The 26,190-nt window shown below is 55.4% G+C and overlaps 1 protein-coding gene across 3 annotated transcripts; it reads right to left on the reverse strand.

Annotated features, from left to right (window-relative positions):
* Positions 1-9,219: 9,219 nt before the first annotated feature.
* Positions 9,220-25,131, reverse strand: LOC142255171 (para-nitrobenzyl esterase-like). Of its 3 annotated transcripts, none has more exons than XM_075326649.1 (10): positions 25,051-25,081; positions 20,366-20,461; positions 16,387-17,093; positions 16,163-16,270; positions 13,322-13,518; positions 11,995-12,197; positions 11,561-11,619; positions 10,600-10,767; positions 9,594-9,815; positions 9,220-9,516 (listed from the first exon to the last, which is right to left on the reverse strand). In XM_075326649.1, exons 1-10 carry the CDS (start codon positions 25,062-25,064, stop codon positions 9,374-9,376), a joined length of 1,917 nt encoding a protein of 638 aa, XP_075182764.1. In that variant the 5' UTR covers positions 25,065-25,081; the 3' UTR covers positions 9,220-9,373. The 3 variants fall into 3 exon arrangements, with proteins under 3 accessions (XP_075182764.1, XP_075182763.1, XP_075182765.1); XM_075326648.1 differs by lacking the exon at positions 25,051-25,081 and adding an exon at positions 23,107-23,246; XM_075326650.1 differs by lacking the exon at positions 20,366-20,461 and having other exon boundaries at positions 25,051-25,131.
* Positions 25,132-26,190: the final 1,059 nt, after the last annotated feature.

Below are 26,190 nucleotides of genomic sequence, written 5' to 3' on the forward strand. Positions count from 1 at the left end.
GTGCCGGCTGTGCGGTGTGTAACCTGAGTGGCGTCTGAACCGAGCGCCGGCTGTGCGGTGTGTAACCTGAGCGGCGTCTGAACCGAGCGCCGGCTGTGCGGTGTGTAACCTGAGCGGCGTCTGAACCGAGCGCCGGCTGTGCGGTGTGTAACCTGAGCGGCGTCTGAACCGAGCGCCGGCTGTGCGGTGTGTAACCTGAGCGGCGTCTGAACCGAGCGCTGGCTGTGCGGTGTGTAACCCGAGCGGCGTCTGAACCGAGCGCCGGCTGTGCGGTGTGTAACCTGAGCGGCGTCTGAACCGAGCGCCGGCTGTGCGGTGTGTAACCCGAGCGCCGGCTGTGCGGTGTGTAACCTGAGCGGCGTCTGAACCGAGCGCCGGCTGTGCGGTGTGTAACCTGAGCGGCGTCTGAACCGAGCGCCGGCTGTGCGGTGTGTAACCTGAGCGCCGGCTGTGCGGTGTGTAACCTGAGCGCCGGCTGTGCGGTGTGTAACCTGAGCGCCGGCTGTGCGGTGTGTAACCTGAGCGGCGTCTGAACCGAGCGCCGGCTGTGCGGTGTGTAACCTGAGCGCCGGCTGTGCGGTGTGTAACCTGAGCGCCGGCTGTGCGGTGTGTAACCTGAGCGCCGGCTGTGCGGTGTGTAACCTGAGCGCCGGCTGTGCGGTGTGTAACCTGAGCGCCGGCTGTGCGGTGTGTAACCTGAGCGCCGGCTGAACCGAGCGCCGGCTGTGCGGTGTGTAACCTGAGCGCCGGCTGTGCGGTGTGTAACCTGAGCGCCGGCTGTGCGGTGTGTAACCTGAGCGCCGGCTGTGCGGTGTGTAACCTGAGCGCCGGCTGTGCGGTGTGTAACCTGAGCGCCGGCTGTGCGGTGTGTAACCTGAGCGCCGGCTGTGCGGTGTGTAACCCGAGCGGCGTCTGAACCGAGCGCCGGCTGTGCGGTGTGTAACCCGAGCGGCGTCTGAACCGAGCGCCGGCTGTGCGGTGTGTAACCCGAGCGGCGTCTGAACCGAGCGCCGGCTGTGCGGTGTGTAACCCGAGCGGCGTCTGAACCGAGCGCCGGCTGTGCGGTGTGTAACCCGAGCGGCGTCTGAACCGAGCGCCGGCTGTGCGGTGTGTAACCCGAGCGGCGTCTGAACCGAGCGCCGGCTGTGCGGTGTGTAACCCGAGCGGCGTCTGAACCGAGGACGGCCTGTGCGGTGTGTAACCCGAGCGGTGTGTAACCCGAGCGGCGTCTAAACCGAGGCCGGCCCTGGTCAGCGTGGAGTCAGCACAACGGCCTCACCAGGCACTGACATCAGGATCATCTGTACCAGAAAACGCTGAAATTATGCAAATTATTTGCACAAAAATATTCCCTTTCTTTGTCGCTCTATTGGGAGACCCAGACAATTGGGTGTATAGGCTATGCCTCCGGAGGCCGCACAAAGTATTACACTCAAAAGTGTTAAGCCCCTCCCCTTCTGCCTATACACTCCCCGTGCTCCCACGGGCTCCTCAGTTTTTTGCTTTGTGCGAAGGAGGTCAGACATGCACAGCACAGCTCCACAGATTGGTCAGCAGCAGCTGCTGACCATGTCGGATGGAAGAAAAGTGGGCCCATATAGAGCCCCCAGCATGCTCCCTTCTCACCCCACTCTTGTCGGTGGTGTTGTAAGGTTGAGGTATCCATTGCGGGTACGGAGGCTGGAGCCCACATGCTGTTTTCCTTCCCCATCCCCCTCAGGGTTCTGGTGGAAGTGGGATCTTATCGGTCTCCAGGCACAGGAGACCGTGCTTCATCCACAACTCCTGTGGAGCCTGCTGGATAGGAGCCGGGTATTGTTCAGGGACATGGCCCTGCTACTTGGAGGTACTCTGTATCCCGGTGGGGACCGCGCACAGCAACACTCCAGCTTTGCTGGGTGTGCTAGTGCACCGGGGACCGCGGCGCTGACCGGGTTAATATGTGCCATTACACACTCAGCGTTGCTGAGTGTGTTTATGTATAGGGACTGCCGCACTGACCGCCGCTGCCATGGAAACACTGCGGCGCGGCTGGGACTTCCACGCCGGCCGCGCTTTTACGGCGGCCGCGTTTATTACTAGAGTCCCCGGCTTTTTGCGGCCTAGTTCCTTTCCTCCCGCCCCCAGCCCTGACAGGCAGGGGAAGGACGGGACGCTGCACAGAACGAGCAGCAATGAGGGCTGGAGCATGCTTTGCATACTCCACCCCCCTCACTGTGCACAGTGCAGGCACCAGTTCCCGCACTTTCTGGGTCACGCCCACGGCTCCCTCCTCTCCTCAGGACGCATTCCTGTCAGCTCCTCGGACGCTGCAGAGGGGGACAAAATCTGGGAGACCCAGGCAGGGACTTGGGTGGCCTCACAACCGCTTTAAGCGGGTGGTAAGCAGCACCTGTGGTGCTAGCCCCATTGTGCAGTAGTGTAACATTATATGTTTATTTTACACTGTATGGTGCACAGTTGATTTCTGGCTATATACCCTATTGTGTTGCTCAGGGAAGATAATAGCATGGCGCCCACAAAAGGCAGGGGTGCCAAAACACAGGCTTATTATGCTGCCTGCGCCGCATGTACGACCCCGCTACCGGCAGGTTCCACTGACCCTCATTGTGTGCACTGTTCGGCCCCTGTGACACTTGCTCAGCCAGAGCCTCTGCTAAGAGGGGCCCAGGGGGAGCCACCTGCTGACACTGTCCAGGTGACGGAGACAGAGTTTGCAAAACTCTCTGAGACTATGGCTAAGATACTAGAAGCCTTGCAGTCCAGGCCGGTATCTCAGCACAGGGACCCTGTTGAATCTTTGTTCCCTGGTCCCCCTCAGTTGGACCAACAATGTCCTCCCGGGGTATCTCATGGATCCCAAGCTGAGGGTTCTGACACAGACCCCAGTCCCAGACCGACTAAGCGAGCTCGCTTAGATTTTCCCTTGACATCATCATATTGTTCAGGGTCTCAGAGGGGGGAATCTCTAGTTGATGATGCGGACACAGCTGATCAGGATTCTGATCCTGAGGCCGCTCTCAATCTTAATACTCCGGACGGGGACGCCATAGTGAACGATCTTATTGCATCCATCAATCAAATGCTGGATATTTCTCCCTCAGCTCCTCCGGTGGAGGAGTCGGCCTCTCAGCAGGGGAAATTCCGGTTCAGGTTCCCCAAGCGTACACCGAGTATGTTTCTGGACCACTCCGATTTCAGAGAGGCAGTCCAGAATCACCATGCTTGTCCAGATAAGCGTTTCTCTAAGCGCCTTAAGGATACACGTTATCCCTTTCCACCTGATGTGGTTAAAGGTTGGACTCAGTGTCCCAAAGTGGATCCTCCAATCTCCAGACTGGCAGCTAGATCCATACTTGCAGTGGAAGATGGGGCTTCACTCAAAGATGCCACTGACAGGCAGATGGAGCTCTGGTTGAAATCCATCTATGAAGCTATCGGCGCTTCTTTTGCCCCAGCGTTCGCAGCCGTATGGGCGCTGCAAGCTATCTCAGCAGGTCAAGCGCAAATTGACGCAGCCACACGCACGTCCGCGCCACAGGTGGCGTCCATTACCACTCAGACCTCGGCATTTGCGTCTTACGCTATTAATGCTGTCCTGGACTCTGCGAGCCGTACGGCGGTGGCAGCCGCCAATTCGGTGGTACTCCGCAGGGCCTTGTGGCTACGGGAATGGAAGGCAGATTCTGCTTCCAAAAAGCGCTTAACCAGTTTGCCAATTTCTGGCGACAGATTGTTTGGCGAGCGTTTGGATGAAATCATCAAACAATCCAAGGGAAAGGATACATCCTTACCCCAGCCCAAACCGAACATACCCCAACAGAGGAGAGGGCAGTCGAGGTTTCGGTCCTTTCGGGGCATGGGCAGGTCCCAATTCTCCTCGTCCAAAAGGCCTCAGAAAGAGCAAAGGAACTCTGATGCATGGCGGTCTAAGTCACGTCCTAAAAAGACCACCGGAGGGGCAGCTAACAAAGCGGCTTCCTCATGACTTTCGACCTCCTCATTCCGCATCCTCGGTCGGTGGCAGGCTCTCCCGCTTTTGCGACACCTGGCTGCCACGAATAAAAGACCGCTGGGTGAGAGACATTCTGTCTCACGGTTACAAGATAGAGTTCACCTCTCGTCCCCCAACTCGATTCTTCAGGTCTTCTCCGCCTCCCGAGAGAGCCGAGGCTCTTCTGCAGGCGCTGGGCATTCTGAAGGCAGAAGGAGTGGTGGTCCCTGTTCCTCTTCAGCAACAGGGCCATGGTTTTTACTCCAACTTGTTTGTGGTCCCAAAGAAGGACGGGTCTTTTCGACCTGTCCTGGACCTGAAACTTCTCAACAAACATGTAAAGACCAGGAGGTTCCGGATGGAATCCCTCCGCTCCGTCATCGCCTCAATGTCCCAGGGAGATTTCCTTGCATCGATCGATATCAAGGATGCTTATCTCCACGTACCGATTGCTCCAGAGCACCAGCGCTTCTTGCGCTTCGCCATAGGGAACGAACACCTGCAGTTCGTGGCACTGCCGTTCGGCCTGGCAACAGCCCCACGGGTTTTCACCAAGGTTATGGCTACTGTAGTAGCGGTCCTCCACTCTCAGGGTCACTCGGTGATCCTGTACTTGGACGATCTGTTGATCAAGGCACCCTCTCTAGAGGCATGCCAACACAGCCTCGACGCTACCCTGGAGACTCTCCAGAGTTTCGGGTGGATCATCAATTTTCCAAAGTCAAATCTGACACCGGCCCAATCGCTGACATATCTTGGCATGGAGTTTCATACCCTCTCAGCGATAGTGAAGCTTCCGCTGATCAAGCAGCGGTCACTACAGACAGGGGTACAATCTCTCCTTCAAGGTCGGTCACACACCTTGAGGCGCCTCATGCACTTCCTGGGGAAGATGTTGGCAGCAATGGAGGCAGTTCCTTTCGCGCAGTTTCACCTGCGTCCTCTTCAATAGGGACATCCTTCGCAAATGGGACAGGAAGCCGACGTCCCTCGACAGGAACGTCTCCCTCTCGCAGGCGACCAAAGCTTCCCTTCGGTGGTGGCTTCTTCCCACTTCATTATCGAAAGGGAAATCCTTCCTACCCCCATCCTGGGAGGTGGTCACGACGGACGCGAGTCTGTCAGGGTGGGGAGCGGTTTTTCTCCACCACAGGGCTCAGGGTACGTGGACCCAGCAAGAGTCCTCGCTTCAGATCAATGTTCTGGAAATACGGGCAGTGTATCTTGCCCTGAAAGCGTTCCAGCAGTGGCTGGAAGGCAAGCAGATCAGAATTCAGTCAGACAATTCCACAGCGGTGGCTTACATCAACCACCGAGGTGGGACACGCAGTCGTCAAGCCTTCCAGGAAGTCCGGCGGATTCTACTGTGGGTGGAAGCCACGGCCTCCACCATCTCCGCAGTTCACATTCCAGGCGTGGAAAACTGGGAAGCAGATTATCTCAGTCGCCAGGGCATGGACGCAGGGGAATGGTCCCTTCACCCGGACGTGTTTCAGGAGATCTGTTGCCGCTGGGGGGTGCCGGACGTCGATCTCATGGCGTCCCGGCACAACAACAAGGTACCAGCGTTCATGGCACGGTCTCAAGATCCCAGAGCTCTGGCGGCAGACGCCTTAGTTCAGGATTGGTCGCAGTTGCAGCTCCCTTATGTGTTTCCTCCGCTGGCACTGTTGCCCAGAGTGTTACGCAAGATCAGGGCCGACTGCAGCCGCGTCATCCTCGTCGCTCCAGACTGGCCGAGGCGGTCGTGGTACCCGGATCTGTGGCATCTCACGGTCGGCCAACCGTGGGCACTACCAGACCGACCAGACTTGCTGTCTCAAGGGCCGTTTTTCCATCTGAATTCTGCGGCCCTCAACCTGACTGTGTGGCCATTGAGTCCTGGATCCTAGCGTCTTCAGGGTTATCTCAAGACGTCATTGCCACTATGAGACAAGCTAGGAAACCAACGTCCGCCAAGATTTATCACAGGACGTGGAAAATTTTCCTGTCGTGGTGCTCTGCTCAGGTTATTTCTCCCTGGCCTTTTGCCTTGCCCACTTTTCTGTCCTTCCTTCAATCTGGACTGGGAAAGGGGTTTGTCGCTCAGCTCCCTTAAGGGACAAGTCTCGGCGCTCTCTGTGTTTTTTCCAGAAGCGCCTAGCCAGACTTCCACAGGTACGCACGTTCCTGCAGGGGGTTTGTCACATCGTCCCTCCTTACAAGCGGCCGTTAGAACCCTGGGATCTGAACAGGGTGCTGATGGTTCTTCAGAAACCACCATTCGAGCCAATGAGAGATATTTCTCTCTCACGCCTTTCGCAGAAAGTGGTTTTTCTAGTAGCAGTCACTTCACTTCGGAGAGTGTCTGAGCTAGCAGCGCTGTCATGCAAAGCCCCTTTCCTGGTGTTTCACCAGGACAAGGTGGTTCTGCGTCCGGTTCCGGAATTTCTCCCTAAGGTGGTATCCCCCTTTCATCTCAATCAGGATATCTCCTTACCTTCTTTTTGTCCTCATCCAGTTCACCAATGTGAAAAGGATTTGCACTTGTTAGATCTGGTGAGAGCACTCAGACTCTACATTTCCCGCACAGCGCCCCTGCGCCGCTCGGATGCACTCTTTGTCCTTGTCGCTGGCCAGCGTAAAGGGTCACAGGCTTCCAAATCAACCCTGGCTCGGTGGATCAAGGAGCCAATTATCGAAGCTTACCGTTCGGCTGGGCTTCCGGTTCCCTCAGGGCTGAAGGCCCATTCTACCAGAGCCGTGGGCGCGTCCTGGGCTTTGAGGCACCAGGCTACGGCTCAGCAGGTGTGTCAGGCGGCTACCTGGTCGAGCCTGCACACTTTCACGAAGCACTATCAGGTGCATACCTATGCTTCGGCGGATGCCAGCCTAGGTAGACGAGTCCTTCAGGCGGCGGTTGCCCACCTGTAGGAAGAGGCCGTTTTACGGCTCTCTTACGAGGTATTATTTTACCCACCCAGGGACTGCTTTTGGACGTCCCAATTGTCTGGGTCTCCCAATAGAGCGACAAAGAAGAAGGGAATTTTGTTTACTTACCGTAAATTCCTTTTCTTCTAGCTCTAATTGGGAGACCCAGCGCCCGCCCCTGTTTTTTTGTGTACACATGTTTGTTCATGTTGAATGGTTTCAGTTCTCCGATATTCCTTCGGATTGAAGTTACTTTAAACCAGTTTATAATTCTTTTTCCTCCTTCTTGCTTTGGCACCAAAACTGAGGAGCCCGTGGGAGCACGGGGGGTGTATAGGCAGAAGGGGAGGGGCTTAACACTTTTGAGTGTAATACTTTGTGCGGCCTCCGGAGGCATAGCCTATACACCCAATTGTCTGGGTCTCCCAATTAGAGCTAGAAGAAAAGGAATTTACGGTAAGTAAACAAAATTCCCTTCTTTGGTGGTTTTAAGCCCAGAGTTTAGAGAGAGGAGTTCAGAGGACCTCTGCCACACCGGGGCCACCGAGCGCCTTGGGCTGGGTCTGAACAGTCATTTATGGTCCCTTTAACACCGACTGAACCAAACCATGTTCTAATATTGTTTCTTGTCTTCGCAGCGACTTTACCCCCATTGTTATTAGTAGCAGACGCTGGATGTAGGTTTTTACACCATGTCGTCCCAGTGAGGTCCCGGAGCCGGTGGCACTCGAGCATTTGTATCCGGGGCGCTCCAGGTTTGTGCTGTCATCCATAGGCCGCAGAGCCCGGGTCAGAGGTCGATGCTGTGTCCTGATCTATGGCGGCCGTGTCCTTTGTCAACCGGCCTCTGCCAGGTTTAGATGGCAGCAGCGACCTCTGAGCCCCCATAGACGAAAACCACAGGACCAGGGGTTCAGTAATGATCCCCGTGTATCCTCGGGGTCTGTTGTGCTCCATACTTTATCCTCACTGATCCGGCGCCTTTGCTTTGTGTTATATGACACCTGATTTCCTTTTTTCCTGCTTGGCCTCCCCCCTACTCAGCGCGGACCCCGTATGACGACGATTACACGGGAAGGTACGAGCACAATCACGTGTGTTATTGGCCACAGAGGACGGCGCATTCCACGGCAGATCCACGAAATCCGATCAGGGAGGATACAGAATATCCATTGTCGCTTACAAAATCATTGTATGTCCCTTTAAGAAATCACAAGTCCATCAGTTCCCTCTATTGTAGGTTTTGGGTGTCCCCCGCCTGTGCGGTGTCACCTGTGGATTTCCGGAGCGCAGGGCGCGATGTCTCCGGTGCTTGGGACGATTTTTGTAGTTGTTCGTGCAGCACCGTGAAGTATCAGCGTCGGGTTGTGTCACACCCTTTTATTTATTTAAAGCATTGCTCCGGTGTTTTGGTTTTTGTTGGTGCTGGAGTGGCCCTTTAAATCTAAGCCCACTGTCCCCCGTCATATACTCGCTTTCCGGAAGCTTCACATTTCTCCTGACGCCGCTCTGGTCCTGCGGCGCCATCTTGTGATTGGCCAGAGCACTGGTGACAGGAGGTGAATCAGCTGGAAGGCGAGTATATGATGGGGGGCCGGGGGGCTTAGATTTCCAGCACCAGTCCGAGGAGTAATAAAATAAACAACCCCCTGGACTGGAGCTTTAATTGTAGCACTGTGTGGCGGTATGGACATTTCATTCTTATTATACAGGACGTAATGAAATTTAGAGAGGAATTTTCCTTAAAGGGAGTGAGCCCTGCACAGACGGACTGAACCTCGTACAGGCGCTCGGATCATCATGGTGCGGCCGAACACTACCGTGCACCTTCCCACTTACTATGTCGGCCGCACCATAATGCACCGAGGACTGGTTTGTGTGAACAGTCGCCCTCCCTTTAAAGATAAAGTACTTTGAGTGATCTTTCCTATTGGGCGGCGCGTTAGTTGCAGATCGGTGGGGGCTGGAGACTTTCCCACCATCATCCTGTGCTCTGCCCCTGCAGTCGTACTCCTTTACATTTGCTATTTCCTAATCTCCCAGACACAATGATCCGATCTCATCTTCTCCTTCAGGGACTCATCGAGGGGTTCAGGAGCTGCAGAAACAAAGCAACTTTGCAATTGTGTCCGCAGCTCCTGTGCGGAGTTATGTGTCTCCATGGTAACAGACAACACCCCCTGTCGTCTGGAACGTTTTGCCCCAGCGTTCACCGCACACGTTCACATAAAGCAGCGGATGAGTGGAAAGAAATGTGGCTGCGGGCTTAGAATACAGAGGCCACGGAGACGCATCGTGTGCACCGACACCGCAGATACAAAGGAATTTTTAATTCCAGCCGATTGCAACGTTTCTTCATCTGATTTTAAATGCATCAGGGCAATAAAAAAAAATACTGCAGCGATGGCCGTCACCTTTCAGCATGAATTGAGTTCCTGCACATATTTTTGGGAAAACATCTGGAGCCGCTCAGTTGATCCAGGCGTATTGGAACATGTCGTTCTGCTCCCAGAGGTCGCACTGCAGGGAGCGATAGTCCTTCACTGCACACAGGGAGGTGGATAACACCGCCATCCCGTCAGGATATTCCGGCCACTCGGGCGGCATGGACCCTGCACAGAAGAAGAGGCGGTGTGAGGCAGCGCGGAGGCAGCGAGGCCCATCCCCACCCGGCGGCTCCATGTCTTACCCTCTTTAGCGAAATGTATGAAGTATTTCCTCATCAATCTCTGGAACGCGCGGTCGTCGTCTGACATTGCTCCCAAAAATTCCTCCAGAGTCCCAAAAAAACCCAGAATATCCAGAAGGTGGAAGGAAAACCAGCTGGGGTATGTTAAGAAGTTGCCGATCCGAGATGGACGGGACGGACTGTAGACGACCTGATAGCGGTACACCGGGCTGCTGAGAGCCTCTGGAAGAAAGCACAGATCAGTGGTACACGTCCCGAGCAACATGTGCCGCAGAACGCGGTCCGGAGCAACATGTGCCGCAGAACGCGGTCCGGAGCGACCCTCGCCGCAGAACACGGTCCGGAGCAACCCTCGCCGCAGAACACGATCCGGAGCGACCCTCGCCGCAGAACACGATCTGGAGCGACCCTCGCCGCAGAACACTGTCCGGAGCGACCCTCGCCGCAGAACACGGTCCGGAGCGACCCTCGCCGCAGAACACGGTCCGGAGCGACCCTCGCCGCGGTCCTATATGGACCCCCAGAGTAAGTCATGCTGCAGTAGAGGGTGCTATATCAGGAGAAGGGGAGCATAAAAACTTTCACAAAGTCACTTTATCCCAGAGCTCGGGGCTGGGAGTGGTCACTGTCCCTGCGGCTCGGGGACGGGAGCGGCGGTCACTGTACCCGAGGACACGGGGGCGGAAGCATACACTGTTCCTGCGGCTCGGGAGCGGCGGTCACTGTCCCTGTGGCTCGGGGACGGGAGCGGCGGTCACTGTCCCTGCGGCTCGGGGACGGGAGCGGCGGTCACTGTCCCTGCGGCTCGGGGACGGGAGCGGCGGTCACTGTCCCTGTGGCTCGGGGACGGGAGTGGCGGTCACTGTCCCTGCGGCTCGGGGACGGGAGCGGCGGTCACTGTCCCTGTGGCTCGGGGACGGGAGCGGCGGTCACTGTCCCTGCGGCTCGGGGACGGGAGCGGCGGTCACTGTACCCGATGGCACGGGGCCGGGAGCGGACACTGTACCTGCGGCTTGCTGGGCGCGCATGTTGCTCGGACAGGACACTCGGAGGTCGGACACCATGGTCATGTACGTCTTCTCCACACATCGTTCCGGTTGCGAGCAGAACTCGGCGGTGGGATACAGAGCCAGCGCGGCAGAGGACAGATTACCTCCAAATGTACCCAGAAGAGCTAAGGAAGAACAGACATGGAGCAGCGGCTGTTACCGGAGAACGACCCCCCCCCCCCAATCCCCAGACATGGAGCAGCGGCTGTGACCGGAGAACGACCCCCCCAAACATGGAGCAGCGGACGACTCCCCCCCCCCCCCCCCCCCCCCCCCCACCCCTACCCCCAGACATGGAGCAGCGGCTGTGACCGGAGAACGACCATCCCTCAGACATGGAGCAGCGGCTGTGACTGGAGGAACCACCCCCCCAGACATGGAGCAGCGGCTGTGACCGGAGGAACGTCCCCCCCAGACATGGAGCAGCGGCTGTGACTGGAGAAACCACCCCCCAGCCCCCAGACATGGAGCAGCGGCTGTGACCGGAGGAACGCCCCCCCCCAGACATGGAGCAGCGGCTGTGACTGGAGGAACCACCCCCCAGACATGGAGCAGCGGCTGTGACCGGAGGAACACCCCCCCCCCCCCCCAGACATGGAGCAGCGGCTGTGACCGGAGGAAGGACCCCCCAGCCCCCAGACATGGAGCAGCGGCTGTGACCGGAGGAAGGACCCCCAAGCCCCCAGACATGGAGCAGCGGCTGTGACCGGAGGAACCACCCCCCAGCCCCCAGACATGGAGCAGCGGCTGTGACCGGAGAAACGTCCCCCCCAGACATGGAGCAGCGGCTGTGACTGGAGGAACCACCCCCCCAGACATGGAGCAGCGGCTGTGACTGGAGGAACCACCCCCCAGCCCCCAGACATGGAGCAGCGGCTGTGACCGGAGGAAGGACCCCCCCCCAGACATGGCACTTACAGTTCACAATCCAGCGATAATCCTCCTCCGACCACTTGGAAATATTGGGATAAAACGGCCTGAAAAGAAAAAAGTCACATTAAAATTAAACTTCCAGAAATTGATTAGATCTGTGAAAAGCATCAGCAAGTCAGCCAAAGACATTCTATGCTACCGCCCGTATTGTACTCCAGAGCTGCACTCACAATTCTGCTGCTTGTATGGGGAAACGTTCAATAAAGCATTTGGCCTTTCTTCCATTAGATGACATTTCCCAGAATGAAAATCATGTGCAAGCCCAGCAGACATGAATGCTGCGGATACACAATCTGCAGAACGGTGAATGCAGCTCTGGAGCACAATACTGTGCAAGTTGGGGAAGATGTGGCTGTAAGATGCTATGCATGGCGGCGAGTCTTCATCTGTAGGAGGGAGTTTATATAATCAGTCCTTACGCAAATTCTGCCTCTTGCAGGGTGGTGCCGATCACATAGGGCACATCGCTGTACCCCGGGATCTTCTGCTTCCAGACATCCAGCGGCGCAGCGAGCACCACGTACCCGTCCACCACAGTCATCGGGCCGATAAACTTTCCTTTCTGGGGCAGATCACACAAGTCGTCGGCTGCCCAGTTTGGGTATTCAGACCAAGGGATCGACTAGGAGCAACACAGACCAGGTTATCCTACTAAAAAGGAATCAACCCCCCAAAATACAATAGGCTCGCAACGTGAGAGGCCCACTCCTCCGAACGTGAGAGGCCCACTCCTCCGAACGTGAGAGGCCCACTCCTCGCAACGTGAGAGGCCCACTCCTCGCAACGTGAGAGGCCCACTCCTCGCAACGTGAGAGGCCCACTCCTCGCAACGTGAGAGGCCCACTCCTTCCAACGATAGGCCCACTCACTAATCCCTCACAAAATATGTAATGTTACCCCCACTCCTCCCCAATCCCCCAATGCTCGAGTACTAGTGCTTTCCTGGTTCCTAATCAGGCTTCAGCAGGGATAAAGTGTCTTGGCACATGACCGCTGCAGCCAATCACTAAGCTCAACAGTCGTGCGAAGGTATATGGCACAAGCTAGACATCACCACTGCAGCAAATTAATATAGAGCAGGAGCGGAGAGGCATCGCTCACCTGGGGAAGATGAATGACTTGGATGATATTTTTTTCCTTAGCGCCAGCCTATTAGTATAAAAAAATTAACATGGAAAACCCCTTTAAGAGGGGCTCTTCACGCTCAGTGTCCACCCCAGGGGTGTATTAGTAGCTTCTACTACATTATAAATAAACTACACGAGGATCCTTCACTGATACAATGAAGTCTCACTAAATCTCAGGAGTGCAGTTATCGTTTCACTCCTCTTACCGCAGAGAACCCTTCCCTATACTAATGAGAGGAGCCATCGATGCATCATATATCTGTGAAGGAAAGGTGCCATCATCAACGTCTGCAAAGTATCACACATCCGCTCACTTTCTGGCTTTACATATTGGACATAGTGGATGAGGACAGGGTCCAAATCCTACAGATGCCGAAAAGCAGGAGGACGTCGGACCCCGCGGCGGCTTCTTAATTAAATGTCTGGAGCACCGCAACTTTATTATTGTTCTTTATTGGTGCCAATTTCCAACCATGAACTTTACTTTGCAGCTGTTCCCCTCTATATGAGGCGCCCCCCGCGGGAATCCTCGCACTCTTCCGCGTCCTCTCCTAGTTTATGACTTACAAATAATGATCCAAATCAAAAAGAAGCAAATCTGCTACGATCAGAGCCCGACCTGAAGGATTTTACTGATACTGAGATTCCTCAGGCACGGAGCGTCCCGGCAGCTGCTCCGCTTCAGGAAGACCAGGTTGTCCTTCTCTGCCTCCGCCATGGTCGCCTTAAACACAGAGGATCCACTTATGTCTATGGCACGATGAAAAAGACCCTTGGCCAGAGGCGACACCATCAGGGTCCACACAGAGGTGCCTCCTGCAAAAAAAGTGAAAAAAATCAATCAGGGCAGATGGATAAAAAAAAAAACAAGATTCCAAAGCAGAGGACCAAGCATAGAAATGGAAGGAAACAAGGAGCACCCCTGGACACCACAAAGAAAAGAAACAAGGAGCATCCCGGGACGCAAAGAAAAGAAACAAGGAGCATCCCGGGACGCAAAGAAAAGAAACAAGGAGCACCCCGGGACGCAAAGAAAAGAAACAAGGAGCACCCGGGACGCAAAGAAAAGAAACAAGGAGCACTCCGGGACGCAAAGAAAAGAAACAAGGAGCACCCCGGGACGCAAAGAAAAGAAACAAGGAGCACCCGGGACGCAAAGAAAAGAAACAAGGAGCACCCCGGGACGCAAAGAAAAGAAACAAGGAGCACCCCGGGACGCAAAGAAAAGAAACAAGGAGCACCCCGGGATGCAAAGAAACAAGGAGCATCCGGGACGCAAAGGAAAGAAACAAGGAGAACCCCGGGACGCAAAGAAAAGAAACAAGGAGCACCCGGGACGCAAAGAAAAGAAACAAGGAGCACCCGGGACGCAAAGAAAAGAAACAAGGAGCACTCCGGGACGCAAAGAAAAGAAACAAGGAGCACTCCGGGACGCAAAGAAAAGAAACAAGGAGCACCCCGGGACGCAAAGAAAAGAAACAAGGAGCACCCCGGGACGCAAAGAAAAGAAACAAGGAGCACCCCGGGACGCAAAGAAAAGAAACAAGGAGCACCCCGGGATGCAAAGAAACAAGGAGCATCCGGGACGCAAAGAAAAGAAACAAGGAGAACCCCGGGACGCAAAGAAAAGAAACAAGGAGCACCCGGGACGCAAAGAAAAGAAACAAGGAGCACCCCGGGACGCAAAGAAAAGAAACAAGGAGGACCCCGGGACGCACAGAAAAGAAACAAGGAGCACCCAGGACGCAAAGAAAAGAAACAAGGAGCACCCCGGGACGCAAAGAAAAGAAACAAGGAGCACCCCGGGACGCAAAGAAAAGAAACAAGGAGCACCCCGGGACGCAAAGAAAAGAAACAAGGAGCACCCCGGGACGCAAAGAAAAGAAACAAGGAGCACCCCGGGACGCAAAGAAAAGAAACAAGGAGCACCCCGGGACGCAAAGAAAAGAAACAAGGAGCACCCCGGGACGCAAAGAAAAGAAACAAGGAGCACCCGGGACGCAAAGAAAAGAAACAAGGAGCACTCCGGGACGCAAAGAAAAGAAACAAGAAGCACCCAGGACGCAAAGAAAAGAAATGAGGAGCACCCGGGACGCAAAGAAAAGAAACAAGGAGCACCCCGGGACGCAAAGAAAAGAAACAAGGAGCACCCCGGGACGCAAAGAAAAGAAACAAGGAGCACCCGGGACGCAAAGAAAAGAAACAAGGAGCACTCCGGGACGCAAAGAAAAGAAACAAGAAGCACCCAGGACGCAAAGAAAAGAAATGAGGAGCACCCGGGACGCAAAGAAAAGAAACAAGGGGCACCGCAGGACGCAAAGAAAAGAAACAAAGAGGACCCCGGGACGCAAAGAAAAGAAACAAGGAGCACTCCGGGACGCAAAGAAAAGAAACAAGAAGCACCCAGGACGCAAAGAAAAGAAATGAGGAGCACCCTGGAATGCAAAGAAAAGAAACAAGGATCACCCCGGGACGCAAAGAAAAGAAACAAAGAGGACCCCGGGACGCAAAGAAAAGAAACAAGGAGCACACCGGGACGCAAAGAAAAGAAATAAGGGGCACCCCGGGACGCAAAGAAAAGAAACAAGGGGCACCGCGAAACGCAAAGAAAAGAAACCAGGGGCACCCCGGGACGCAAAGAAAAGAAACAAGGGGCACCGCAGGACGCAAAGAAAAGAAACAAGGGGCACCATGAAAGGCAAACAAAAGGAACAAGGGACAATATGGAAGGCAAAAGATAGAAATGAGCGGAATGACGGGAGCTAAAGGAAAGAAATAAGGGGCACCACAGAGGGCAAAAAATAGAAGGGGCACAACAAGAGGCAAAGAAAATAAAGAAAGTGCACCACAGGAGGCAAAAGAAAAAAACAAGGGGCACCATGGAAGGCAAATGAAAGAAACAAGGGACATAATGGTAGGCAGAAAAAAAGGAAACAAGGGGCACAACAAAAGGCAAAGAAAAGAAACAAGGTGCACCATGGAAGACGAAGGAAACAAGGGGCACCATGGGAGGCAAAGGAAAGAAAGAAGGGGCACCACAGAAGGCAAAGAAAAGGGGTACAACGAGAGGCAAAGAAAACAAACAAGGGTCACCACAGGCAAAGGAATTAAACAAGGGGCACAACAAAAGGCAAAGAAAAGAAACAAGGGGCACCATAGAAGTCAAAGGAAAGAAACAAGGGGCACCACAGGAGGCAAAGAAAATAAATGAGGGGCGCCACGGGAAGCAAAAATTACCACAGGAGGTAGGGACTCGAACTGCACAATGAGAACAATGGCATTTTGCATTAAAGTGCTGCACTCAGTAATTTGCAAACTGCGGTGGAAATTAGGCACAGCACCTTAACATGCCAGATTGTGGTGCAACATTTAATATCCGTGCGGCATTAAATGTCTTCGGATTAGCAAGAACTGTGTAATTGGAATATTCCCGTGAGATGCAGATTAGGGATGGTCTTACCGGAGCTCTGTCCATAGATCGTCACCTGGTTTGGATCTCCACCAAAAGATCTGATGTTTTTCTGCACCCATCTCAGGGCAGCGATCTGATCCATGAACCCGTAGTTACCTGCGGGGCAGTAATGTGTGGACAGAGGTCATTACAGGGCAGTAGAGGGCGCCCCGGGTACGTGGTCATGGCCCCTTGTGAAGCCTCAGGTTGGGTATTTGGAGATCTGCAGTTACCGGAGCTGTTGGTCGGGGATCCTTCTCTCAGCGTCTCCAGTGCCATGAATCCCAATGCATTTAGCCGGTAGTTGAAGCTGACGTGGACGATCTGACTCTTTTGGGCCAGGTCCTCGTTAGGACCATACCCAGGCTCACACCCGCTACCGATGAGAAGATATCCGCCATGGATCCAGACCATGACCGGCAGGTTGGCGTTCTCATCCATGGAGGGCGTCCACACATTGGCATGCAGGCAATCTTCCGATCCCATCACTTCTCCCGTTTCACTCAGCGGACGCACCTGGGGACACACGGACCTGAACTCGGTGGCATCCAGGGTGTCGTTCCAGCAGGTGGGCTCCTTGGGTGGTCTCCACCGGAGTGATCCAGTGGGAGGACTGGCGTATGGAATCCCTTTGAACATGTAAACCTTTTCGCAGTGCTGACCGCGGACTTTACCACATGTGGTGATCACGTCTACCACGGTGCAGGCAGAGTTTCCGGACAGATACGCCAAACCGACCACCACTAATCCCAGTGCCACAACGCCCCCAAACATGGCGGCCTGAGTCTTGTAGGATGGGGCGCTGCAGGAGGCGTCTGATGGATCAGAGTCCAGGAAGGGTTTGACTCCTTCCTCTTCTTCCTCCTCCTCCTCTTCGTCGTCGTCGACCAGATATTTAAATTCAGATTGGGAGCCGGCCTCCCCCCGCGAGTTCACCCGTCTGGGGACAGAAGAGAGACGGGTTAATGGGAGATCTCCATACTGTGGCACCATCAAACCCTTCATCTGCTGCGCTCACGGTTATGCCACCAATTTTTTGGGTGCCGTGGCTTATTCATCAGCAATTCTCCGGCCAATACCCCTCATTACTCCCACCTAAAGCAAGAGGAGACCCCAATATGCACATTTATAGCTCTGCTGCCCTCCCGGACAAAGCTCTGCGCCAATAACCCAACTGGGCCGACTAGAAGAGGGTGCCATCACTATACCAAGGCACCAACAACACGGGCACCAGAGACTGCACCAACTCCACCATACGTAACATACCCAGCACCACCAGCACGGGTACCAGAGACCGCACCAACTCCACCGGATGTAACCTATACCCAGCACCACCAGCACGGGCACCGGAGACAGTACCAACCCTACCGGATATAACCTATACCCAGCACCACCAGCACGGGTACCAGAGACCGCGCCAACTCCACCGGACATAACCTATACCCAGCACCACCTGCACGGGCACCAAAGACTGCGCCAACTCCACCGGACGTAACCTATACCCAGCACCACCAGCACGGGTACCAGAGACCGCGCCAACTTCACCGGATGTAACCTATACCCAGCACCACCAGCACGGGCACCAGAGACCACACCAACCCCACCGGACGTAACCTATACCCAGCACCACCAGCACGGGCACCGGAGACAGTACCAACCCTACCGGATATAACCTATACCCAGCACCACCAGCACGGGTACCAGTGACCGCACCAACTCCACCGGACGTAACCTATACCCAGCTACACCAGCACGGGCACCAGAGACCGCACCAACTCCACCGGACGTAACCTATACCCAGCACGGGCACCAGAGACCGCACCAACTCCACCGGACATAACCTATACCCAGCACGGGCACCAGAGACCGCACCAACTCCACCGGACGTAACCTATACCCAGCACCACCAGCACGGGCACCAGAGACCGCACCAACTCCACCGGACGTAACCTATACCCAGCACCACCAGCACGGGCACCAGAGACCGCACCAACTCCACCGGACGTAACCTATACCCAGCACCACCAGCACGGGCACCAGAGACTGCACCAACTCCATCGGACGTAACCTATACCCAGCACCACTAGCACGGGCACCAAAGACCGCGCCAACTCCACCGGATGTAACCTATACCCAGCACCACCAGCACGGGCACCAGAGACCACACCAACCCCACCGGACGTAACCTATACCCAGCACCACCCGCACGGGCACCAGAGACCGCACCAACTCCACCGGACGTAACCTATACCCAGCACCACCAGCACGGGCACCAGAGACTGCACCAACTCCACCGGACGTAACCTATACCCAGCACCACCTGCACGGGCACCAAAGACCGCGCCAACTCCACCGGACGTAACCTATACCCAGCACCACCAGCACGGGCACCAGAGACCGCACCAACTCCACCGGACGTAACCTATACCCAGCACCACCAGCACGGGCACCAGAGACTGCACCAACTCCACCGGACGTAACCTATACCCAGCACCACCTGCACGGGCACCAAAGACCGCGCCAACTCCACCGGACGTAACCTATACCCAGCACCACCAGCACGGGCACCGGAGACAGTACCAACCCTACCGGATATAACCTATACCCAGCACCACCAGCACGGGTACCAGTGACCGCACCAACTCCACCGGACGTAACCTATACCCAGCTACACCAGCACGGGCACCAGAGACCGCACCAACTCCACCGGACGTAACCTATACCCAGCACGGGCACCAGAGACCGCACCAACTCCACCGGACATAACCTATACCCAGCACGGGCACCAGAGACCGCACCAACTCCACCGGACGTAACCTATACCCAGCACCACCAGCACGGGCACCAGAGACCGCACCAACTCCACCGGACGTAACCTATACCCAGCACCACCAGCACGGGCACCAGAGACCGCACCAACTCCACCGGACGTAACCTATACCCAGCACCACCAGCACGGGCACCAGAGACTGCACCAACTCCATCGGACGTAACCTATACCCAGCACCACTAGCACGGGCACCAAAGACCGCGCCAACTCCACCGGATGTAACCTATACCCAGCACCACCAGCACGGGCACCAGAGACCACACCAACCCCACCGGACGTAACCTATACCCAGCACCACCCGCACGGGCACCGGAGACAGTACCAAGCCTACCGGATATAACCTATACCCAGCACCACCAGCACGGGCACCAGAGACCGCACCAACTCCACCGGACGTAACCTATACCCAGCACGGGCACCAGAGACCGCACCAACTCCACCGGACGTAACCTATACCCAGCACCACCAGCACGGGCACCAGAGACCGCACCAACTCCACCGGACGTAACCTATACCCAGCACCACCAGCACGGGCACCAGAGACCGCACCAACTCCACCGGACGTAACCTATACCCAGCACGGGCACCAGAGACCGCGCCAACTTCACCGGACGTAACCTATACCCAGCACCACCAGCACGGGCACCAGAGACCGCACCAACTCCACCGGACGTAACCTATACCCAGCACCACCAGCACGGGCACCAGAGACCGCACCAACTCCACCGGACGTAACCTATACCCAGCACCACCAGCACGGGCACTAGAGACCGCACCAACTCCACCGGACGTAACCTATACCCCGCACCACCTGCACGGGCACCAGAGACCGCACCAAATCCACCGAACGTCGTACCCAGCAGCATTGTAAGGGGGTTCCGGGGGTGACGCCAGCGCTACCTACTGGTGGCCCTAGGGAATCAAATACTAAATACTCAGAAAACTCCAAGTCTACAAATAACTGTTATGTCGTCTTAACATAAAATCCCGTCTGAGTAACGTGCCTGTTGTCAAGTGTGCCTCTGCCCCTCTACAGGCAGCAGGGGTAACGGGATGCGCCTCTGCAATCCTACGATCTCATTCAGTCCAGCGCAGGCAAGCCACTGGATAGTAACAGGTGCAATGTATAGTAAAGGATAAGACGTTCCAATACCTATAGTACTGGCAGAATGCCAATGAAGAAGAGTGTATGGCAGGGTACAGAGTATGAGAATCGGGACAGATCCTGCCCACATCAGAGCGGTGAGTGATCAGAGGTTTCGCTTGATGTTGGGGATGAAGTCTGTGTTTATCTACAGGTTTTTGGTAGAAGCTTATACTCCTCTTTCTGGAAATATGGGTGCAGTGGAGGTAGCTGTTGGGCGGCTGTTGGGTTTCCTTACCTTCTGAGCCAGGTTTGGGTCTTTACGGCCGTCGGCTCCCCTTCTGCTTGGAGACCCCCAGTCCCACCATCAAGGTCATAGGAACCTTTGATCTCCCTTACAACATGAAAAGAAAGAACCATGATGTCTCCTCCTTATGCCGCAGTCTTTGGCGCGATCCGGCCTCAAACGCCTCAATAAGGTGCGATTCATGGATTATGATTGTTGCAGGCGACAAATTACAACGGAGGAAACAGATCTCAGATGGGTAAAATGTGATTGTGGGATTAATGCAATCACCGGACCACGGAGCCGCTGGACCCGAAGCATCCGGACCACGGAGCCACTGGACCGAACCATCCGGATCACGGAGCCGCTGGACCGAACCATCCGGACCACGGAGCCTCTGGACCCGAACCATCCGGACCACGGAGCCGCTGGACCGAACCATCCGGACCACGGAGCCGCTGGACCGAACCATCCGGATCACGGAGCCGCTGGACCGAACCATCCGGACCACGGAGCTGCCAGAACCCGGCCGCTGGGACTAGGATTAGCGTCCAGCAATGGAAACGCAAAAAGTAATTGATTGCCAAATTGTCGATGGTCCCATAGTCAGGACTGGTGCGCGGGGAGGCGCAGAGGCTGCGGACCACCCGTCATCTCCTGGAACGTATATCAGATATGTACAAGCTCCCAGGGGAAAAATATGCAACAAAATATGAAGATTTTACATAAAACCTCCCCCTGCACTGCAAAGAGGGAAATCTGCAGCAAAAATTGATATTATGCAGATGGAAACCTGCAGCAGCGGTCAGTGAGCGCTGCAGACAGTCTCCGCGGAGGACGGAGGAAATAACAGAATCTCCTGCACTATAACAACGCAGATTTCCCATCTGTGGCCGCTTTATTCTGGGAAATCCAATCAATTTACAAACATCAGGATCACAGCTGCCGAGATCTCCCCGATCCACAGCACGGTCCTCAATGCACCATCATCATCATTACCATCATCATCGTCATCATCGTGAAAGGTTTCCGCTGCGGATTCTGCATGTCTTCTGTGGGTTTCCAGAGTTGCGGTTACGTCTCTGTATATCAGGACTAAGAGGCCGGACAATATGCAGCAATTACAGCCCCCAAGAGCTTCTGCAGCAGCAGCCGCCCCCGTAATGCCGGTGCTGATAACCGGATACAACTTGAGAAAGATCTGGCTGGATGGAAACACGGCTCCGATTATCTGGACACCGAACAAAAGAAATCCAGAGCATGCATCGCTGGAGGAATAGATTGTATATGCACAACCCTTCCCCGAGCCACTAGGACCCCGCCAGCCCCCCACCCTCCTGCCACCAGGCACCGCCAGCCCCTCGCCCTCCTGCCACCAGGACCCCGCCAGCCCCTCACCCTCCTGCCACCAGGACCCCGCCAGTCCCTCACCCTCCTGCCACCAGGACCCCGCCAGCTCCCCACCCTCCTGCCACCAGGACCCCGCCAGTCCCTCACCCTCCTGCCACCAGGCACCGCCAGCCCCCCGCCCTCCTGCCACCAGGCACCGCCAGCCCCTCGCCCTCCTGCCACCAGGACCCCGCCAGCCCCTCGCCCTCCTGCCACCAGGCACCGCCAGCCCCTCGCCCTCCTGCCACCAGGACCCCGCCAGTCCCTCGCTCTCCTGCCACCAGGACCCCGCCAGCCCCTCGCCCTCCTGCCACCAGGACCCCGCCAGCCCCTCACCCTCCTGCCACCAGGACACCGCCTGCCCCTCACCCTCCTGCCACCAGGACCCCATCACCCCCCTCCCCTGTGCCACACGGATGCCATCACTCACCTTCCCTCACCTCTATGCCACCCAGATGCCATCATTCCTCAGTCACCCCTGTGCTACCAGTACATCACCCCCTCAGCCTCATGCCACCACGATGCCAAAACCCTCCTCCCCCTCGTGCCACCAGGACGCAGTCTCCCCCATTCACCCCTGTGCCACCAGGACGCAGCCTCCCCTCTTCCCCCCTGTGCCACCAGGACGCAGCCTCCCCCATTCACCTCTGTGCCACCAGGACGCAGCCTCCCCTCTTCCCCCCTGTGCCACCAGGACGCAGCCTCCCCTCTTCCCCCCTGTGCCACCAGGACGCAGCCTCCCATCTTCCCCCTCGGGCCACCAGGACGCAGCCTCCCCTCTTCCCCCTGTGCCACCAGGACGCAGCCTCCCCTCTTCACCCTTGTGCCACCAGGACGCAGCCTCCCCTCTTCACCCTTGTGCCACCAGGACGCAGCCTCCCCTCTTCACCCCTGTGCCACCAGGACGCAGCCTCCCCTCTTCACCCCTGTGCCACCAGGACGCAGCCTCCCCTCTTCACCCCTGTGCCACCAGGACGCAGCCTCCCTCATTCACCCCTGTGCCACCAGGACGCAGCCTCCCCTCTTCCCCCCTGTGCCACCAGGACGCAGCCTCCCCTCTTCCCCCCTGTGCCACCAGGACGCAGCCTCCCCTCTTCCCCCCTGTGCCACCAGGACGCAGCCTCCCCTCTTCCCCCCTGTGCCACCAGGACGCAGCCTCCCCTCCTCACCCCTGTGCCACCAGGACGCAGCCTCCCCTCCTCACCCCTGTGCCACATGGACGCAGCCTCTCCTCCCGTCCGTGCCTCCAGAAATAGGCTACATGCTGTATAGTGAAATAGAAGCAGTATCCAATTACAAGACTCAGACGGGGAAATAAGAGGTCAGCGAAATAGAAGACGTGAAATAACAGAAGCGTCACCTACCGCTGCCGCAGGAGCCACTGCAGGAGGAGCCACGGGCAGCTTGTTATAGGGCTCGTCCCAGTACAGGTGGTGCTGGCAGAGGATCGTGGGTGTTGATGCCCTCCGGAGTGAAAGACAATGTACATTGTTACCTGATCTACTGGATTGAGCTTTAGTTCCGCGATTCAGCAAAGGAAAAGCAGCGGCATTGTATTTTTATTTGTCACTATGAGGCAGAAATCACTTGGTAACTGTGTGTACAGAGCAGTATGACCGGTACTGCAGAAAATAAAGAAAGAAAGAAAGAGCGTGGGGTCCCCTGTATTTGTGATAATCAGCCCCCAGCTGTCTGCTGTACCTGGGCTGGTTATGGAAATTAGGGGGATCCCACAGCATTTTATTCCTTTAATTATTTATTACTTTTATTAAATAGCTGCGCAAGCTGCGATCCGTATGTCTTTCCATCCCTCCATCCATCCCTCCATCCATCCATCCATCCCTCCATCCATCCATCCCTCCATCCATCCCTCCCTCCATCCATCCATCCCTCCATCCATCCCTCCCTCCATCCATCCCTCCATCCATCCATCCCTCCATCCATCCCTCCATCCATCCATGCATCCCTCCATCCATCCATCCCTCCATCCATCCATCCATCCATGCATCCAATCTATCTATCCATCCCTCTATCTGGATACATTGTATCAGTCTGAGGTCACAGAGCGTTGGCCACACCGGATACATTGTATCTACTTTTTAGCCACCAAAGCAGCCCAGTGTCGCCCCCTGCCTCTGTCCGCCGTGCCCAAATAAAGGCGAAACGCCTGACAATACCGGAGGCTGCAGCCCATTGTTTAGAAAGGCAAACGGCCAATTCTATCACTACAATAGAGAACAACTGGTACCAATAAGAGAGCGGAGTAAATAACGTGTTCACCGCGTTACGTCACCGTCTGTGGATTTACCGGGTGCAGTGTAACCCCTTGTCTGCCGGGGGCTGAATATGGGGGTCTCCCATGGACGTCGGCTGGCGGTTTATTATTGTAGCAATATGTGACCTATATATCAGGACTTCTCACCCTTCATCCTCAGTATTGGGGTTCGTTCACACTGGTGTATAAAAATGTCCATCCTGTTCTCATCCAGGAGAGTGGGACGGAGGAATCGGTCTTGTTTTCCGCGATGTTTTCTCATCAGATATTATTCCACAGTCACATTACATTCTGTGCACAGAACACTGTATATATCCGGGAAATCAGACGCCTCCAGGTCGCTCCGTGTGACGTGCGTTTTCTCTCTTGCCCCCCCCTTGACTTGCATTGATGAGTATCGGCCGATTTACGCCCCCTCCCGGTCACTGTTTAATCAGGTCGAATCCAAACAAGAAACCCAGATTGCAGCGGTGCCCTGTGTCTGAATAACATTGCCCCGAGCGCAGAGCCGGTTTTTCTCGCATTGCACTTGTCCGAGTTATACGCGAGTGTGAACGAGCCCCTAGAACGGGCGGATCGGAAAGGCGATCGTCGCTCCTTTTATCCGTTCCCCGCCGATCGTCCTCCGCTCTGAGATGTCGCACGGTGAACACGGATTTACAATTAAACATTATTTCAATACATCAAAAACGAAAAAAAAAACCAAACAAACAACCAGCAGCGATGAAAAATGAAAGTACAAACGATGTGACATAAAGGGTTAAACGGGGACTTCTCAGGGTCCGGAACGTTCTGCAGCCAAACGACAAAGAAGCGAGACCTCGGGGGGACGCGGGGACCCCGCTCCCAAATCAGATTATATCCTGCACATTTACCAATAGTCTCCATCCTCCAATAAACACGGAGTCTGCAGCCACCGGCAGTGAACAGGTTAACCCCCCGCCGCCGGCAGTGAACAGGTTAACCCCCCGCCGCCCGCTCTTCCGCCTGATCCCGGTGTCCCGCGTCCTCCCCTTTCGGAGTACAGACTTACTTGCTCCCCGCCATGATGCTGCACGGCTCGGCCTCGCTCCTCCCTGTGTTGCTGCAGGCATCGGGCGAGACCCAACCTTTGCTCTTAATTTCCCTGCACAATTCAACCGGCCGAGCGACTGCCGGATACGAGCTGCGGTGACGTGTGACATGGGACTGCACAGACACCTGCACTCTGAATATACACTGTATATACTGTGACATGGGACTGCGCAGACACCTGCACTCTGAATATACACTGTATATACTGTGACATGGGACTGCACAGACACCTGCACTCTGAATATATACTGTATATACTGTGACATGGGACTGCACAGACACCTGCACTCTGAATATATACTGTATATACTGTGACATGGGACTGCACAGACACCTGCACTCTGAATATACACTGTATATACTGTGACATGGGACTGCACAGACACCTGCACTCTGAATATACACTGTATATACTGTGACATGGGACTGCGCAGACACCTGCACTCTGAATATACACTGTATATACTGTGACATGGGACTGCGCAGACACCTGCACTCTGAATATATACTGTATATACTGTGACATGGGACTGCGCAGACACCTGCACTCTGAATATATACTGTATATACTGTGACATGGGACTGCGCAGACACCTGCACTCTGAATATATACTGTATATACTGTGACATGGGACTGCGCAGACCCCTGCACTCTGAATATACACTGTATATACTGTGACATGGGACTGCGCAGACACCTGCACTCTGAATATATACTGTGACATGGGACTGCGCAGACCCCTGCACTCTGAATATATACTGTATATACTGTGACATGGGACTGCGCAGACACCTGCACTCTGAATATATACTGTATATACTGTGACATGGGACTGCGCAGACCCCTGCACTCTGAATATACACTGTATATACTGTGACATGGGACTGCGCAGACACCTGCACTCTGAATATATACTGTGACATGGGACTGCGCAGACCCCTGCACTCTGAATATATACTGTATATACTGTGACATGGGACTGCGCAGACCCCTGCACTCTGAATATACACTGTATATACTGTGACATGGGACTGCGCAGACACCTGCACTCTGAATATATACTGTATATACTGTGACATGGGACTGCGCAGACACCTG

This window comes from Anomaloglossus baeobatrachus, chromosome 10, assembly GCF_048569485.1.
Source record: "Anomaloglossus baeobatrachus isolate aAnoBae1 chromosome 10, aAnoBae1.hap1, whole genome shotgun sequence".
In the NCBI taxonomy this organism is placed as follows: Eukaryota; Metazoa; Chordata; class Amphibia; order Anura; family Aromobatidae; genus Anomaloglossus; species Anomaloglossus baeobatrachus.